At 39.5% G+C, this 17,058-nt stretch overlaps 2 protein-coding genes across 2 annotated transcripts in view; one reads left to right on the top strand and one right to left on the bottom strand.

The window, feature by feature from the left end:
• The window catches only part of LOC143021893 (uncharacterized), a 100,022-nt gene that overhangs the window by 19,255 nt on the left and 63,709 nt on the right, over positions 1 to 17,058 (top strand). The gene's annotated exons all lie outside the window — the stretch shown is intronic.
• Positions 69 to 17,058, bottom strand: part of LOC143021907 (uncharacterized) — a 37,736-nt gene continuing 20,746 nt past the window's right edge. Inside the window, exon 2 of the mRNA XM_076179735.1 lies at positions 69 to 2,798. Within this exon, the coding sequence (XP_076035850.1) occupies positions 1,779 to 2,798 (1,020 nt within the window). The 3' untranslated portion in view covers positions 69 to 1,778. The remainder of the gene's footprint in view (positions 2,799 to 17,058) is intronic.

Raw genomic sequence — 17,058 nt, 5'->3', positions numbered from 1 at the left:
AGACACAGTATAAGTAAATACATTTTATTAAACAATATTACAATGAACACCAACAATGGGTGCGTGCAGCACATACAGTAGTGACCCTGCGAGATAGACGTCGGAGGGAATCGTCTCTCAACTCCCATCAACATCATCACATCTACCCGGAAGTAGTGCAACCTCTAGGGACTGGCATTCGGTCCTCAGACTCACCCCAAAATCTCTTTATATAAAATTTCACAATCTTACCATATATATATATATATATATATATATATATATATATATATATATATATATATATATATATATATATATATATATATATATAAATGAAAGATCAAGGTGAAAGTATGAGGATTGTTGCCGGCCGCCAGTAGGTGGTGGGCTTCCGATCAGGGAGATTACAGGCGACAATTGATTGAAATGACTGATTTAAATATATATATATATGTAGTGTGAGTATATACATATTTCTGTGTGCTTTATCATGGTGGTCTCACTAACCATAGTAGACGACGTTTCGTACGTTTTCTTTCGTGCGTGAACGAACAATGATGCAAGAGCAAATAACTGTGAACGATTATTTCTATTGAAAGTCGAAATGTTGTACAAAAAGTCAGTACATTTGACAAGGTGTGGTCTACCATGTGAAATGTGGCAACAGCGAGCGCGTTTTCCCGGGTAAATTTGAAATTAAAATATTTTTTGTTATGTTCGGTAATTTCTGCGTACTCCGTCCCGTGAGTAAAGTATAAGTGATTGCTATATTTGCCACATCGTACCACACGGAAATCTTGCCAATTGTACGTTTAAACAAATTAATTTCGGTACGAAACATCGGCGTCGTGATTATGTTCGGAAATGCCAGTCGTCGATTTGTAGCCTCATTGCCCAAGACCTTTGGCATCATAGATCCTGGTGACGGGAAAAAAACCCGTCCCTATATCGCACTTAATCATTTAAGTCGTGTTTATTCGTATTCATAAGTTTACATTAGTTGTATTCGTATTCTCTCGTTTTCGTGAAAAGGTAAACGAACATGTGCCATGAAGACTCCAGCAATGTCGTCTGCAGTTACGCTGCGCGTCAGTTGATATGTACACCCTTGAGCAACCTTATGTTTTCCTGTTGTTGACAGTGGTCTTTTGGGAACTGTGTGTTCTCAAAATCGGGGAAGGACGATCCTCCTATACACTAGAATGTGTGTATGTGTGTGTGTGTGTGTGTGTGTATGTGTGTGTGTGTGTGTACTCCACATTGAAGAAGCATATAGAAAGCGTTCTATGTGCAATAATAAGTACCACAGGTACTGATAGCATAATGGAGCGTAATGCTCCAGTGAAGAGGAGCATGAGAGCTTATTTAACATAGAGTGAAATGAGTTCTAAACTTAGGGGATGGAGGAGAAAATTTTCCTTACGGATGGGGGTATTTTAGGGCTACAGAATTGGGGAGAACGAAAATATGACCATATATTTCAGACTTAATCTACTGGGATGTTGGTCTTTCTACAGACTACGATTCTACGGATTCTACAGTCTATACAATCTTCAGGATATGACACTTTTTCCCATGTCAGTGATTAACAACAAAGATTTATATATGGTTCGCCTTTTGTGGGACGGTATTTTACACAATGAGATGGATGCTGTAAGGGGGACAAAATGGCTTATAACTATTTTAATTATAAGTTCGCAATGACGGAATGAAATGGAGAAATGGTAACTGGGAGAAAGGCTTGTCATATTGGCAAGAGAGGGAGAGAGAGAGAGAGAGCAACGGCAAAAACCGGTTTATATTTCAGGAGGAGGAAGGAGAACCGAAGAAGGAACGGGGACGCCAGCCGCTTCCAATGCTTCCTTCTCCTCCGTCGTGAGCTCTCCGGTGTTCTGGGAGGGCACGTAGCTGTAAGAGTCCACGGGCGGAGGAACCAAGGCAGTGGTGAGGCCCTCCAAGATGGCGGGGTCCCCCTTGGCCTGTGGGGTGTAGTCAACGTAGGAGGAGTCTAAGATCACGGGTAGAGCTCTCACCATCGAAGCCAAGTGGGTGAGAACATGCTCTCCATGGGCCACGCCTACCTTGGAGTAGCTGCTGCCTGGGGGAGTGAGTTCGACACTGGGTTTTTGACTCTCAGTTCCTTCGGAGTAGCTACTGCCTGGGGGAGTGAGTTCGACACTGGGTTTCTGACTCTCAGTGCCTTCGGAGTAGCTGCTGCCGGGGGGAGTGAGTTCGACACTGGGTTTTTGACTCCCTGTGCCTTCGGAGTAGCTGCTGCCGGGGGGAGTGAGTTCGACACTGGGTTTTTGACTCTCAATGCCTTCGGAGTAGCTGCTACCTGGGGGAGTGAGTTCGACACTGGGGTTTTGACTCTCAGTGCCTTCGGAGTAGCTGCTACCTGGGGGAGTGAGTTCGACACTGGGTTTTTGACTCTCAGTGCCTTCGGAGTAGCTGCTACCTGGGGGAGTGAGCTCAACAGAGGGAACTTTTACAAAGGAGGTGTAACTGCTCTCTTCGGCAGGGACACCCTCGGGAATGACCGTTGCTCTTGGAGGCTGGAGGGCGAGAAGGGGTCTGCTGTTGACCTCGGAGTAGGAGGACCCGGGAGGGAGGAGCGGGTAGACGGCGGGGCCCTCGAAGTGGGTGTAGGGGAAAGGCTCGGGAGGAACTAGCTCCAAGACCACATCGCCTGTGTAAGTCGTGTAGGTGTCTTCCTCGATCTTGTGTATATCTGGGTTGAACTTCTTCGGGAAGGTCTTCTTGCTCGGTTTGGCTGGGAGTGATGTCACCACAGCCACCAGAAGGGCGAGGGCCAACTGCAAAAGAAAGTAAAGTATAAGTGACTGAAAGACAAGTATAAACACGCGGAACATAAGTATGTATGTATTGTTGCCGATTCTTTTGAATTATCTGTAATACCATGTGACCAGGGTTGCGTTAAATTGCAGACACGAATCTTGTTCGTACAGGCAGCATTGGAGATGTGCGTTGAATAGATGTGGCAACGTGCCAAGCTTCGCGACACGGCACGTCTGACGGTCAAGGCGAAGGAAAAGGTTTAGTTGGATATGCCCTCAAGGGTGACGGCCAAGTCAGCGTTAACTTGTTTTGGCTCCAACTGCGTAGCTTAAGCAACAACAAAAAGCCCCCAAGGGAAAGGGTCAATCTAAACTGAATAGAACTGTCTGTCGTTAACCCGGACAAAATCTTTCAGATGAGGTGCCTTAAGGGGACTAGTTATTACGTAGTCGTAAGTCGAGTGGTGTGTTCCAGCTTAACCTTTCCATGCAGAGTCCCACGTTTCTCCCCCCCCCCCCTTGTCTTTCCAGTATTAGTGTCTTCGTCTCCCCTTTGGACAGGATGAAAACGTTCAAGGTGGCGAGGTCTTTCCTTTGGTAATATTTTATTAAATTTTCATTTATTTATCTACCTGTTTGTATGTCTGCCTATTTATATTAGTAGTAGTAGTAGAAGTAGTAGTATCAATATCAATGTAATTAGTATTATCATTATTATTATTGTTGTCATCATCTACCCCTCACTCTCCGAAAGCCCTGAAATTTAATGCACAAAAAAAAAGCAAAACAGGTCCCTCCCACTTTCTTCCCTGTCCAATCACGGTCGCTTTTGAACGACGCGTATTGGCTGCAACGGCTGGAGGTTCAATATGATTGGCTGGGAATCAAGGTGGGCGTGGTCTGTTTCGCCCAAGATCACAGATCACTGTCTCAGCAAGAGTGAAGCAGTTAAGCGCGTATCAAGTAAATCAGTTATGACAACGGAGTTAACCCGCTTCAGTGACTGAGGATTATTGCTTTGCAAGATAAGATGGTATGGAGATACCAAGAAAAAAAAAAAAGAATCAAATGTATCCATGGATGTTAATTGAGACGGATTTAACCGTTTAGCTGCGGTTAAGTGAGGTTTTAATATTTTGACCGCGGTTAACCGAAATTTAGCCAGGAAACCGTGGTTAACCGAGGTTCAGCCCATAGACCGGGGTTAAACTTTTTACCTTGGTTAACCGAGGTTTAGCCCATAGACCACGGTTAACCGACGTTTAGCCCATAGACCACGGTTAACGGAGGTTTTCGTCAACCGCGATTAACCGAGATTTAAGGTCCTGTTCACACAATCAGTTTCAACCGCCGTGGTTCATTTAAAGTGTAAGTCAGTGGAGACGTTCACACACATCTGCAGTTTTTACTTGACCATGCGGTCCCGCCGCTGTTTCCGCAAGGTTTAAACCGCCGGTGTGAACAAGGCCAAATCCTTCGATCGCGGTTAACAGAAGCTGATTTTAGGGAGAGCCACCCTTCGCTGAATAGGATATCCTAGTGTCAGAGTTTCAAAACCAATGTCTCAAAATTAATAAAATTAACAAAACGAGCTATGATGGTTGTTTCTGGAAGATGAATAAAATCGCCTGACAACAGACAAGACAACACAGTCCGATTGGTATCATGAATTTGTCTTAATTGGTCAGGATGAAATAAATGTTTGCCCTAGTGATTTTGAGCCTTATGTCCTTGGGCGTTGGGTTTTTTGCAAGACTACGTACCCCCACCCTACCTTCACCCTCCTCTTCTAGTCTCCACGTTACCGTCCCCAACCTACTGAACCACTTGCTGAAGGACCCCCAGAACCTTGCAACCTTCCGTACTCTACACGAACACCTTCAACGCCTACCAAACAGGGGTGTGTGTGTGTGTGTGTTTGTTTGTTTGTTTGCATGCAGGCAAGTATCTGTGTTGTATGACTTTTGGTTCTTGTCTGTTTAAATGTGGCTGAGCGATAACTTACGTTGGCGTGGAAGCTTGGCCAAGGGAATTCAAATTTGTGAAAGTATTAATGTCTGTTTCCCAACAATGTGACTGTTTTTGTTTGTGTTAACTCTAGGCTACTTTTTCACCAGAGACGTACCTAGGACTAACTGAGCCCCATTTAAAACTGGCTTCGCTCTGCAAATGAATAAAATCGTCTGGCGTGAACCAGAAGGAAAATAGGTGATATGTATTACCATGTTCATCATGGGATGGGCGGAGCGTGAACGGTAGGCCACACCCACGCATGTGTTGTTTCAAAATGGTACGGTTATTTTCTAAAAATTATTGGAAAGAAGATTTACGTCTGATTAAATAATATTGATCGATAATTGATTATCTGATCTATTTTCTTCACTCGACGCAATGATAAGATTGGTGCCGTAAAAATGTACAAACAAAAATTAATGAATAGATGAGAGAATGAATAAGTTTATGAACAACCTCACAACACAATCTAATTTTGCTCCGATGCGGAAGGAATTCTAATTCATTTTTTCAAGAATTTGACCATAAACGAAAAATGGAATGTGTGTGTCCTTGCTGGTGGCGAAGGTGACTTCGTGTCGTCCAGTCTCAGTTACATGACGTCATGTCGACAGAAGGGATGCCGCGAAGCTGAATGAAGTAGCCTGACTGGCGTCAAAATGAAATAAAAATGCCACCTGTTACAGTAGTAGTTCATGTATGCAAATATAACATATACTTTTTCTACACAGAACATTTATATTACATGCGATTATAACATTTTATACAGTATATTTTATAACATATATTGTATTTTCAGATATGTTTATAGAATTATATAGATATCGACAACGAACATGATGTATGCATTGTAATTTCATAGAATGGATACAGGTCACTGACTAGTCAAAAGACGACAGGATACTGTCCTTTAGCTAAGGTCAGGGAAATATAGTGTTTTGTAAGGAAAGCAAATACAACGTCGACATTGTGACGTTGGCAAAGCAAGACTAGAATGTGGCTGCTTAAGACGCTGTCTACAATACGCCATCTTTGATCATTATCGCCGTTTGGATGGTGGTATTCTGTAAATTCCAGCCAGTGTTTGGTGATATTTGTCCTACTCTATCTTAACTAACCTAACCTGATATTTCTTTACCTACCCTGACCTAAGCCCTAGTAAATGGGGTCGTCTTAATTTATTGTGGCATTGAGGTCTTCGTCGTTTGTACCTTCGTGCACCCTGTGACTCTGACCTTGGCGAGAGTTTTGCACACCTGCCGTGGTATAAATGGCGGCAGATTCTTGACTTACATCTCAAGATTTTATTTGCAGCACTGACTGTGTAATATAACCGGAGTAACACACAATTCCTACCCCGTACCCGTGGTCTGATTCGAGTATATGAGAGTATTAATACTGCACTGCGTTTATTACTCCAAAGCCAGAGCCATATCAAACGTTCGGACGTCCGGGATGGTAACAGATTTATAATCGGACTTTAAGATTTATCTATGGTCATTTAATCAACGAACATCTAATGATTTTGACTTTTTTTTATATGTTGACTAGACAGACTGTTATAAGGAAGGATATTTTGAGAATTATGTAGACAGAAAATTATATTGAGCTGAAATTATATTCACCAATCGAAGGGAAGCGTCTTGACGTCATGTCGTCTGATGCACAGTTGACAATTGAATGTCTGAACTTTGGACGCGTAAGTTCAGTACCTTAAACGCGGCTAGATCAAAGGTAAACATTATTACCGACCGTTTTCCTCGATATTTAACCTTCCATTAGATTTTGAAGAGCCCACAACTACGCCAGAATCCGACAGCTGACCTTGCGACCATACCTCAACTGACCTTCAAGGACACCGTGCCAAGGCTGGACAACTCGTAGTGGTCAGAGAAGAGAGTGATGATGATATGACATTAATGTTATTAATGATGATGATGATGGCGATGACATCATATTGTCATATCTATTAGTACTGTCAGTGACATCATCATTATCATCATAAGTACGATTATCGTTATTTTTTCCAGTCCATATGCCGGAAATGACGAAAGGGAGACATTTAAATGCATATTTGCATACAATCACATACATACTTAGATACGCGTAAATGTACATTATGTATACATACACAAACTTATGTACAGTCTCTCACACAGACACAAACACAAACACACATACAATTTTCACATTCTTGATTCCCTTTCTTTCCTCTCCCACCTCATTCTCCCTCCCCATTTCTCCATCATTTACTAATGACGAAGATTTTGACTAGTTTTATTCTTGACGCTAGACATTTTATTATGCTGAAAGAAACCTTACGGCATGTGCGGAGTGACGAATAAAACGACAATGAGAAAAAATACATCTCTTCCTCTCCTAAGGACCATTTACAAGATCAAACGATTTGTCAAACCGATTTGCCAAGGTGTTTGAAGGGGTGTCAGACGGTCAAGCCAAACAATCCAACCTCAATGTGACTCGTGCAGTTGTTAACAGACTTGCTTCAAACCGCTTGACAATCGTGTTTGACAACCAAATACTCCATTTACATGGTCAAGCACTTGAAACACATGTTTGACAAACCGTTTGGCCGTGCAAATGCCCCTTTACGCCAGGAAGGACCAAGGCTTGAATAACAACAACAAATGTCCCTTGACTCCAACGACATGACGTCACGTAGGAGGTGCGACAGTCTGCTCGATGGAACAACAGATACTAGGTTTGACTTTTTCCGTGCTTCCTTGTAACGTTTCTCTTATTTTTGTATTTCATAAAATAGACTGACAATTGCTTTTGTATATTCTTTGTACGCACGAGACCCAGAGACGTCCAAATGTGGCATCGTCTGCCTGTTGGCCTTGGTCAAGTCAAGGCTGACCACAGGGAGATCTTTTGGCATGCTTTTCTGCACAGACACTCCGAGTCGTCTGCACAGACCAAAACAAGTACCTTTACATATTCATTATTATCATTAAAAAGTGTGGAACTACATATTCAAAAAAACTTGTGGGACTTTGTTATTGTATTGATAGTTTCAAATATATTCCTCTTTTTGCTCTGTACTTGTGTATTCATGTATTCACTTGATTAATTATATATTTGTTTGCCTAAACAATACCTTTACTACGAAGATTTTTTTTCATTATTACGTCTTTTATTTTTCAAGCCTCACATCTTTTACTGTTTCCAAGGTTTATCATTCACAAATAAATCCAATTCAATAAAAAATATAATACACAAACTAAAATTATATTCACATTGTTTAGATAAACGACATATATTGTAGATTATAACATTCTCAAACTTTCGTTCCTACTCGAACTCCAAAACTAATAAAAATCCACAATTAAACTACTACGCCTCTCATGGCCACGCTGTCCTTGCTGGCTAGCTAGCTAGTAGGCCTATAACACCTCCCGATATTCGTCGCAAGGCTTACACCTAATCGAACACGACAAACAGCTATATGATCCCAGACACCCTTTATACAAACATCAAGAGGTGCCGAAAAGTCTGGTCTCTCAAAAATTTCACAACTACCAGTATACTGTGAAATACATCCTCAGCCAGCTACAAGATATCGAAGTAGTGAAAAATTCCCACCAGGAACACACCCAGAAAGGAATAGGTTACACTTAACAGGGCAAGAGGAAAGGTTACAAAAAACCGGAGACAACGTTCTTCGGCGAGGTCAAAATCCTAGTGCAACATTTCTGTGTGGTGTAGAGGCGCAGACAATGCTCCACATTCTTCGCGACCCCCCACCCCCCAAAGTCAGCCCTGTAGATCTTACACCGATCTAAAGTGGACCTAGAGATGGCGCTATTAGATTTGCCACACTATTCCTGCAACGTTTTCTGGGTGTGTCATTGATAACTCGCACGCACGTCTCTGTGGTCCTTGAGAGAAATCCCACGAGTTTTGCCAAAGGCAGGGCGACACTCCTTGTGAGCTTAGCCTTACACACACACACACACACACACACACACACACACACGCACACACACAGATACATACGCACACAGACACACACACACACACACACACACAAAACGAGAGAGACGGGGAGATCTCTTCCTCTTTTAGTAGTGGGAATGTTGATTATCTTTTTATCACGTGTATGCTTTCTTTGGCTAGGCTACCTCCTTAAAAGGAGGGAAAGGTCACAGGCATGTAAAACAATTCAGTCTCCATCAGTTACAACGAAAGACAATCACGGTCAATTCAAAATTGGAATCGAAGAAAACTGTAAAAATATAACATTATGACGTCACACCCTTCCGTACCGGATGATATTTTATGGCTATCAACAGGCGATTTTATTCTGTAACATCCATTTTGTATTAATTTGTTTATTCATATATTTTACACATGATTGTACTGTTTTACACAAATGTGTTGTGATCTCCCTTCTCCACAAGTGTATAACTTCGCGTGTAGATTTGGCAGTTACGTCATCGAGAAGGAAAAAAAATCTAGGTTGGACGAACTTGCAATGCTGCCCCATGAATACTTTCACATTCTTAGAAAAAAAAATCCAGACAATTTGATATAAGAACAAATTCTATATTTTTTCCAATGGGAACCATGTTATTTATAAACTATTTTTTCTATGATTGGTTACTTGTACTAATTCTGGCTGCCGTCAGAAGATTTCATTCAGATGTGGGAAATTATTCTTCACCTATGAAGGGAAAGTGTTTAGGTGTGAAAATGTTGATGTGATTTTGGATAGGTTTCGGACACAGCGAGTAGCCCCCAACCGTCTCGGTGTTTACGTAAAGCGACCGAGCGAATGCATTACGTGTTTTTGTTTTTTTTTTCGTTCACTTTTATTTCCCTATATCCATTCGAACGGTCACGTCGAGTTACACATATGCTTTCATTTTGTGCAAAAATAAACATGATTTACTATCTTTCTCCACGAAAATAATTATTAGTAAAATATTTTTTTCAAACAATATAGACCTCTTTCTCGAGAACACCCAGCAAATATTTTACTTATGTTTCCTGTTTCCTTCGCTTTTACCGTCTAGTCTTTTCGTGCATTATATTTCTCTTGTTATTTTGTAACAAGACAAACTTGATCGATAAGTTGTAATGTCAACAATTCTTACATTTCCTTTCTCTTTCACGCCATCGGAGCCGACGACGACGACGTCGAGTTTTAACGGTCACGCCACTGCTTCACAACATTCACTTGTTTCACCTGCCACTGTTTGGTAAAGCTTAGTCGTACGGAAAATGCTCCTTTTGTTCATACTCAAACAATGATCAGAACTCTGGCGAGACGTTGATTATTTTATCACTATTTCTTGCAGGGATTTTCTTTCGTAACTATGCAAAGAATACTTGTTTTGTAACGCTGTTGATAAGGTATTCTGACGAACCCGATATTTGGCAACACCTATCCTAGCATAGTCTTGATTCACTTCGACCCTTCTCCTGTGCAAGGAAGTTCTCTTAGCTGAATAAAATCGCCTGTCAATAGACAGAACAATGTTTGAGTAGTCAATAGTAATAAGTTAAATGGGATAGATAAGAATACGCCTAGAAATATTAAGTAACCTGTTGTTCTTATATGACAACATTTGGTAGATGAAATATTCATTTGTGACACTCGTCCTCACATTCACACAACACAGATATCAGTCTAACATATCTTCTCATAGAGATCTATGGGAAAGCAGTGTGACTGTCTCGGTGCTATGGATGGGTGGTGTTTTGTTGTTGCTGAGCAGTAATACATACATTTATAACTACGATACATAAGCAAGATGGGAAGAGGATGTAAGCGTGAGTGTGGAAGGTAAAGTTTGAAATTTAAGGAAATTTTTGCAGCAAGTCCTACCTGTTATGATCTGTTTATTAGCCGCCACACACATACAGTTATCTAAACAAAGAAGTCTTTTCTACCTTGTGCTAATTTATGGCCTATGTATCTCAAATGTGACTAACATATTTTCTCATAACATTTTTATTCTTCATGAAAAATAACTGAATTGAAGCTGATAACTACCAATTAAAAAGAAATAACAAAAATAATAATAAAAAAAATACTCTTGCATTGTTTCAAGTAGAGATGTGGCGACAACCTTGAACGTCCTGCCAGGAAGAAGCCAGCGTTTATGTAACATTGGGGTGGGGGTGTGGGGGGACCTCGAGTGTCCTTCGAGACAACATATGGGCGGAGTGGAGAAGGGTAAGGAGGGAGGGGGAAGAATACTAATGAGTTTATTCTACTGAGTAATGTAATGTACGACTATGGTTATAATTTATCGCCCTCAGGTTAGGGATCACAGTTTTATGTTTTTGTTTTTGTTGTTTTGGAGTGTATTTTACCAGCGCTTCTATCGTTTTGGGTGGGTGTTGCTGTATAGAAAGTTGAGCAAGATTTGAATGAAATTTACATATGTTTAGGTACCCATCCACACAAGCGTGCGCGCGCACCATAAAATGAATACAGTGATCGGGACAAACAAACCAAACGTAGCATTTTAGTGAATGAATCTATGATCCTTAAAGAATTACAACTAATTTGCATTATTCTTCTGTTACCGTCCTAACCAGAACTCGATTATATGGTATGTGTGCGATCTGCATAACTATATACACATGTGTGTGTGTGTGTGTGTGTGTGTGTGTGTGTATCCTTAATAGAAATAGTGTTATTTACTTAGACTGCATGTTAGACGTTGGCCTTTAAGTGAAAAAATATGATATTCCTTTTGTAAAGCAATGAGTGGCGAAATCTAGGAACTATCTAGGTAAGAATGGGGTAGAATAGAGAATCTAGAATTAATCTAAATCCACCCCTACCCGCCATCGGCTGTCGACAGGCGATTTTATTCAGTAAAGGGGAACTTACGTTGAAAAAGATGGCTCAAAGTCATTGTACCGGAAGAGACCGCTGACGACAAAGTGGAAGTAGAAGAAGAAAAGGAAATCACAAAGAACTGGTCAGACCACATGACAGAGGAAGAAGGTCAATGGAAATTCGACCTTAGTGTGTTAATGGGCTCTCAGAGGGCGAGCTATGGCCATCTGGGCCAACCACATGGTCGGCAAGGTTGTGGTTGCCTCCTGGTCTCATTATAATTATCGGCGACTTTGTCACATATTTCCAGGTCAGTGATCTTCCAGTCTCGTTTTTACTTTTTCTTCTTCCTGGTTTCTTCTGGAGTTTATTCTTTGGTTCTTCATCAATGGTTAAAACTATTTTCTGTGAGGGTTGATGTATGTATATATATTTAAAAAAAATAACGATGATGTACATTAAAACAACAACATGACATCCATACTGCCAAATATACGATGTCACATAACTGATCGTCTACGTAGAATTCCCACGGGCACGTCATAATTGTTCTCGTTTTAGAGTTTGTCATTTATGATCTAACAATTCAAAGTTCTTTATCATAATATACTGTTTAAATAAAACAAATGCTTTCAGTGTTTACTTTGTGTAGTATTTTTCTATGCATAATTATGTATGATTTTTATGCATCCGTTTTAATACACTGATATTTTGGGAACTATCTTGGACTGTCACAACTTCCCGTGACGTAATATCGTTAGTTTTAATTTTAAATTAAATTATCTGTTTGGTTAATTTAGACTGCACCGACATTTTCCAAAATTCCCGTGTGGTATTGTGAGATACCATAGCTCGTGTATGGTTAATCGAAGTGGAAAAGGTCGTAAAAATCAAAAGTATAAAAAGTTAATTTCCCGCTTACGCACGAAGACGCGCACTGGTGCCACATCTGAGGTGGACCGCGCGCAATTGTTGCCAAATGTACAATCTTCGTTAACACACAAATATTATTTATTTATTTATATGTTTTCTATTCATTTATTTGCAACCCCTCCCCGTGGCACAGTTCCATTAATAATTCTTCCTCATACCTGACGTCATAAGAAAGTCTGACCGATGACGTCAAGATAGACATTACACAATATAGTGACGTCACAGTAGCCTACTGGATGAAGACCTGATCGGTGTTTTGTGGTACATGAGCTTGCGTTCGAATCTCCACATTAGTAATTGATTGACAACCAGCGCTTCTATCCCTCGGGAGCAATATCGGCGGGGCCATGTATCTCTGGTCCGTAGGGGTGTCACTATATATTTATTTTCAGTTCCGAGCGCATTGGGTAAAGGCAACGATTTGGGTTCCAGTGGAGCGTCTCCTGATGTTTGCTACTTTATATAGAAAAAATAATTTTATATTTGTATAAAATTATTCTATATTACCCCCTCGCGCCTCTCTCTCTCTCTCTCTCTCTCTCTCTCTCTCTCTCTCTCTCTCTCTCTCTCTCTCTCTCTCTCTCTCTCTCTCTCTCTCTCTCTCTCTCTCTCTCTCTCTCTTAGGGAGGGGGGTCATGTGACCACAAAATCCGATGATGCATGTTTGCCTCGATCGCGCGAAAGTGTTGTTACGTCACGTGACGTCGTGTCACGCTATTTCCCTTTTGTAACGTCACAAGGAACCAACAATTGGTGACGCTTGGCTGTGACTAAAACTGCCAACACAGCTATGAAGCAAGAAGAATAGATCGCCAGAAGTAGTGTGACTTTAAGAATGAAACACATTTCCGACTTTCTTTTTTACATTGAGATCATCATTTTTCTCCACTTCCTGTCTCGTCTCTACCGTTACGCTCCACTTAATCTTTCCCGCCATTCGTTATGACGTAATGTCGCCATTCGAAATGTGGCGCGCGCGGGAATACTGATTTGGAACTATAGTGTTCGTCTAAATTATTTTTGCATTAAACTATGGAGATACATAGAAGAGTTGAGGATATCTTATTTTAAAGTGCTTTCCAAGATCATGAAAGTGGGATATTCTGTCGTAACCCTTTCTCTGTCGTGACTGAAATATATAATGTTATATGAATAGCCCCAAATGACGTCGCAGTGAATATAGACTAATAAATACTCCACTTACGAATAAGATCCCTTTGTTTATGTGGAGGAAGGAAGGCGGTTAGGAGGGGCTGTTTGACTACTTTCTTCACTAAGGAAGTTGATATTGCTTTCCTTCGCCCGCCCCTTCATTCTCTTTGCATAATAAATCCTTTTTATTTTTTGCAATTTTCAGGTATATATTCCTATCTAGTACAACCATAATAAGTGTCGCTTTTCTTTGCTAATATACAAGCGCATAGTATAAATGTAATACATACATACATATACCAAGGCTTTTTCCCCCTTACAAGGGAGGTAGCCAAAAAGAAAAAGGCATAAAATCATTCCCACCCATTCCATCCCTGAATACACTCCACACCCCTCCACCCTCCCTCTTATCTTTGCACCTCCTGGATGGGGTATTGGCTGCTTGTTACTGTGGCAAAGTAGCATGCAGTTGATACTTTAGGGTCTATATGGGGCGCCCCTACGGACCAGAGCCACACATCATTTTGTCTATGATAGAGGAAAACTCTTCATAGAGAAATGGTGACACTTTTATACTACGACTGTCCCTCCGTTATGCTGTCCCCCAACCCCTTGCTGCTGTCCTGTACCATTTCTCTGAGTATTCAATTTCTGTGGTGGGGGAAAAGAATACTGCCACCAAGTATTTCCACTTGGATCGTAAGAGGCGAGAAGAAAGGGACGGGGAGTGGGACTAGGCATCCTTCTCCATGTAGCCCCACAGGGGACATTCCTAAACGAAAAAAAAAAGTATAAATGTAATAGAATTTGAAAAATACCAAACGACGCTATTAGAGCTTGAGAAATGTTTAATCAATCTTACGAGTATATATATGTTTTATTTCTATATTATTATTTTTATTATTTCATTTGTTTATCTTTTATTTATTTGTTTGGAAACATTTATATAAAGATTCAATTTCGGATAGTATTTTTATTACTTGGTGCATTTTTAGTAGCATCACATGATTATCCAAATTAATTTAAAAGTCAAAAGGTTATGAATAAGATATTTCTCATATTGTGATACCGAGATTTTTATTTTTCTAACACAAACTTAGCGAAAAAGTACCGGTAAAAGTGGTATATCTAAATTAATTTATGATATATGTATATATATATATATATATACATATATATATATATATATATATATACATATATATATATATATATATATATATATATATATATAGTTATTTACACTTTCGTTTTATGTAATTTGTTTTCTTATATTTGTATTTCTTTCATTCGTGTTTTCGCATATATTTTATTATTTTATTTATCTACACTTATTATTATAATTATTATTATTATAATTATTATTATTATTATTATTATAATTATTATAATTATTATTATTATAATTATTATTATTATTATTATTATTACTATTTAATCTTCGTGCGATGTAGCTTTTATGGAAATATGTGAACGTTGTGAGGAACAGTGTATGTATGAAAAAGATGTAAAAATTTAATTGTATATATTCATTTCATTTCACGTTAACACGCGAACACACATGCACTTCTGCCACGTCCTCCAAACTGCGACCAGATAGACTATGCGAAACGCGTGACACCTATGCACACGCACCGCCCGATTTATCCAAATATTGGAACCCATATTTTCGGATCAAAAACTTAATTTACCTTCCACCAAGAGCATCACAGTTAAACCGTTATAGATGAAACGAAGGCTTAAAGGAACAAATGCGTTATTTCTCTGGCGTCACTGATGAAAGAATGGAGCGAAAAGGTGTCGTTTTCGGTTCATGAAACGATGGCGCAATCTGTCTCGAACGACTGAAAGCTGCAATAGACACTACTCACCCTCTCCCTCTCTCTCCTAACCCCATTATCGTTTCACAGTTGTCAATTTAATCTATTCAGCAGAGGTTTGGTCTCATTGTCGATACAACTCGAAGTCAAATGGATTTCTTTCATTCCATACGACAGTTCTCGCCATTCTCTTATGCTCACCCGTGATCGATCAAGTGACTTACAAAACGACATGACGTCAACACAACAAAACTGCGAAAATGGGTCTCGCATATAAGATACAAATATATATGTATGTATATATATATATATATATATATATATATATATATATATATATATATATATATATATATATATATGTTGAATCAGAGTTGGCAAATTTGAGTAAATTGGCGTAGGAAACCTCAGAATGACGGCGGGGGTACTTTATTCCCTTACGTTTCGGCTGCATTCTTTCAATCTATTATGTAATCATAGAATAGATTAGAAGAATGCAGCCACAGTATATAAATCACATTGTAGTTTTAAAAGAAACATTATTGAGTCCTCATTAATCAAATAGTTCCAAATTACAACACATCAAAAGGTCAATAGTCACCAGATTTCATAACTAGTTTGTCAGTAAATAAATTCATCCCTTTTTTAGGTTTCCCTCTGTATATATGCTCTTGTCTTTGTACACAATATTTGTAACTGCTGGAGAGGACCACAGCTAGTGGTCGAAATATACGGTTCACTCTGTATCTCAGCTTATCTTTCTCCGAGAGTGGCTTTAAGTTTTATTTTACTCATGTGCTACATCTATGTTACTTGATGTACGTATATATATATATATATATATATATATATATGTATGTATATATATATATATATATATATATATGTATATATGTATATGTATATATACATATATATATGTATATATATATGTATATATATGTAATATATATATATATATATAATATATATACATATATATATATATATATATATATATATACACGAGAGTATTTCCAAAGGTAATGCCTATTTTTCATCCTACAACAACAGATCCAAGGGGATTGTTTATGGCATTGTTATGATGATAGGACTTTCGTGCTCATAACCTGAATTTCTCATTTCTCTGTTGCAGATGTTAATGGTGTGGCAATCTAATAAAGTCATCCTTGTTATGGATGTGCGTCAGAAGTAAAGATACTTAATTGAATTCCTTCACGCAGAAGTGAAACCAATCGACATTCACTGGCGCATGGTGAAAGTTTACGGAGCCGAGACAGTTGATGTCAGCACGGTTAGGAGATGTGTCCGTCGATTTCAGGGTCACGATATAAATGTGCGTGACAAACCGCGCTTCGGACGGCTACGCACAGGTCTTTGCTCATCGCTGGAGTGCATTAAAGGGGCTGACTACGCAGAGAAATAGATTATGCATTAAAAATGCCCGCTAGTTTTAATGGTGCCACTCCCGTCTTCTTAGCTCTTCAACTGTTAGAGTCACGGTAAAAAAAAAAAGGCATTACTTTTGGAACCATCTTCG

Source organism: Oratosquilla oratoria, chromosome 3, assembly GCF_046742065.1.
Source record: "Oratosquilla oratoria isolate Oo_2021 chromosome 3, ASM4674206v1, whole genome shotgun sequence".
Lineage (NCBI taxonomy): Eukaryota > Metazoa > Arthropoda > Malacostraca > Stomatopoda > Squillidae > Oratosquilla > Oratosquilla oratoria.
The sequence above is the reverse complement of the archived record's forward strand: the minus strand, read 5'-3'. Positions and strand labels throughout refer to the sequence as shown.